At 28.9% G+C, this 3,032-nt stretch overlaps 1 protein-coding gene across 1 annotated transcript; it reads left to right on the top strand.

The window, feature by feature from the left end:
• The first annotated feature begins 390 nt into the window (after positions 1–390).
• On the top strand, positions 391–2,720 carry LOC133833178 (probable 2-oxoglutarate-dependent dioxygenase AOP1.2). The gene is made up of 2 exons (XM_062263428.1): positions 391–806; positions 2,345–2,720. The coding sequence occupies exons 1-2, from the start codon at positions 421–423 to the stop codon at positions 2,718–2,720; spliced, it is 762 nt and encodes a 253-aa protein (XP_062119412.1). The 5' UTR covers positions 391–420.
• The last annotated feature ends 312 nt before the right edge of the window (positions 2,721–3,032 follow it).

Raw genomic sequence — 3,032 nt, 5'->3', positions numbered from 1 at the left:
GTGCTAATTAATAAATTAGCACATGTTATGCAAATTAAAATAATCAATTAAGTTATCTTAAGTTTAAAAAATATCAAAATCGATGTGCATTTTTTAAATATCAAAAAAAATATTGCCTTCCATCCCTTTCAAGCTCCATCTCTAAAATAATAATAATAATAATTATATAAAGTCAATAATTAGACACCTATTGAAAATGTGACATAACTCAATTGAAAATTAGAAAGTCAATAATTAGGCATTTATTTATTTTAAAACTCAAGCTGTCACAATAATAATAATAAATTATATATTCTATTACATAAAAAGTCTTTTTTTTTCCACATTTTCAGTAGCCTCTATATAAATATAGGATCAGAAACAACCTCAACTTACACACAAAATTTTCAATCACTTTTGTTTTAAAAGACAGAAAAAAAAATGGGTTCCATAGCTGTTGATGTGCATGAGATTCCAATTATAGATTTTTCTAACAAAGAGTTGAAGCCAGGCTCACACGTGTGGGCTTCCACGTGTGACCAAATTCGATTTGCACTCGAAGAGTATGGTTGTTTCGTAGCCAAATATGATGAACTATTGTCTAATAATGAAGTTGATACACAAATCTTTTGCAAATCGAAGGATCTTTTTGATCTCCCAATTGAGACGAAAATGAAGAACACTAGCGAGGAACCATTTCGTGGCTATATTGGCCAAATCCCTCAACTTCCACTCTATGAAGGTTTAGCCATTGATAGGGCAACAAGTCTTGAACAAGTGAGGAAGTTCGTCGATCTTATGTGGATCAATGGCAACCATCATTTTTGGTATGTACTTTTAATAAGAACCATTACGATGATTTGGATTCTCTATTTTTACTAAATACTTGTTCAGATCGTGTGTTTATGTTTTGTAATCGGTTAAAAATAGCTTCTCGAACTCGATTTTAGTCATATTTTGTAATAGACGTGTGCTTGCGACAACATCCTATTTCAATCTCTTAGTCAATCTTTATCCTAAAAAATATATGGCGGTGTTCGTTGTAGTTACTACATTCTTCCTACAAATTTTTTAAAAATTGTGAATAGTTTACAGTGTCGAAAATAGATTTGTATTTTTTCAAACATGGCTGGTAAATCGGAATATCAAGAAATATTAGGAATTCTGTTCTTGGTACTGTAAACTATTCGAAAATTTTCAAAAATTTGCAGGAAAAATGTCATAACTACAAGGAATACCGCCATGAAAAAAACTAGTTTTTTAAAATGAAAGTTGACTAAGAAGTTGAAAAGGAGGTTGACCGTAACACTCCTCTTTTTAATATGACTTCATAGAAAATTGATGCTCGTCAAAGATCCGTGCTTTTCTAAAGTCGATGATCCCGTACATAAAACTTGACACCAAAAATATATTGAAATATAAATATTCATCAACTTAGGAAATGCGTAGATTTTGATCGAGCAACGATCTTAACATAGTCACAATTGAAAGTATTTTATTCAAAACCGAGTTCAATAAACTTTTTTAACCAATTTACAATACATGCATGAAGTGCAAAAAAATATTTTTCAATCAAAATAAGTATTTAGTAAAAACAGAGAGTCTAAAATAATATTATCCCTTAAAAAATATAATGTCACTTAGCTCTAGTAAAATGAATCAAACCTCTCTTATCATTTTTTAGTTAAAACTGTATTATTATATTATAATAGTGTATTATTATATAAACTGTATGATAAACTGTCAGTGTTACAGAATTATCTTTAGTTAAAACTTATTCTAATTGTTGTTTGTAGTTGACATTAATATTTTTTCCAAATTATTTATTTTTCTTATTGTTATTACTTTGAAAGGGACACTTCCGTATTCAAATTTTTTTAAACCTTTCAAATGGTAAATTGTTTTCAAGTAGAAAGGGTGTCACTTGTTTTTAAAAATATATATATGTTTCCAAATCACAAGTGCCGTTTTTTATTCTAAATTGGTTTAATTAAGTTTAATCAAAACCTTAAAAAGAGCACTTTTTCTCTCAAACAACTTTGATATGAATATCAAAGGTGTTCCTCTTTCATACAATGTGAAAATTTAAATAATTATATCATAGATATACAAAAATTTATATTAGTAAGGATGTTTCGCTATAAATATATAAATAAATGGCAAAAAGTAATATTATATATAAAAATTAAATCTAATTAATTAATTTATTTATTTTAAGTGAAATTTTTTGATTTAACTAATCTCATCACCAATATGTCCATCAATATATTCTTATGAACTCCATATATATATATATATATATAGCATTTAATTGAGATTTTCCTAAAACACTTGATCATGACATATTTCATATGTGGGTACACAGTGATATTGTCCATTCATATGCAAAGCAAATAGCCTTATTAGATGAGATGGCTACAAAAATGGTGTTTGAAAGCTATGGAGTGGAGAAACATTGGAAGCCAGTTGAGGCTGTTCGCAGTCATATTCTTCGATTTTCGAAATATGATGAATCTAATCAAGACTCTGATACCACTATAAGGTTTATTCCCCATACAGATAAGAACTTCACAACAATACTTCACCAAACCCAGGTTGGTGGTCTCCAAGTTCAAGCCAAGGATGGCACCTGGATCAGCGTTCACCCAAAACCTTCTCATTTTCTCCTCATGGCTGGCGACATGATGAAGGTAATACATATTATTCTAGTTAGTAAATATATTCGCCCTACTAGTTTATAATATAATATATTATTAGAAATAAGACTGACATAGGGATCATATAGGATACATAATATCATTATTATAAAGAAAATAGTTACTCCACTTGACAATTTTAAGTCATGACCCCAATCTTATTCCTAAATAACATTTCTCTCTCAATTATAATATGGTATCAAGAAGATGTTTGTAACGACCCACTAATCTAGACTATTTGGACCATTAACGAATCTATACATAACACTTACATTTTTGCGGAAATACCATAATTTTATTGAAACTTGTGGAAACAAAGGTTACTTTCATAAAATAAGTAGGATATGGGTACCCATT

The sequence above is a fragment of the Humulus lupulus genome, chromosome 4 (assembly GCF_963169125.1).
Source record: "Humulus lupulus chromosome 4, drHumLupu1.1, whole genome shotgun sequence".
In the NCBI taxonomy this organism is placed as follows: domain Eukaryota; kingdom Viridiplantae; phylum Streptophyta; class Magnoliopsida; order Rosales; family Cannabaceae; genus Humulus; species Humulus lupulus.
Note: the sequence above shows the minus strand (reverse complement) of the source record. Positions and strands in the feature narration are given on the sequence as shown.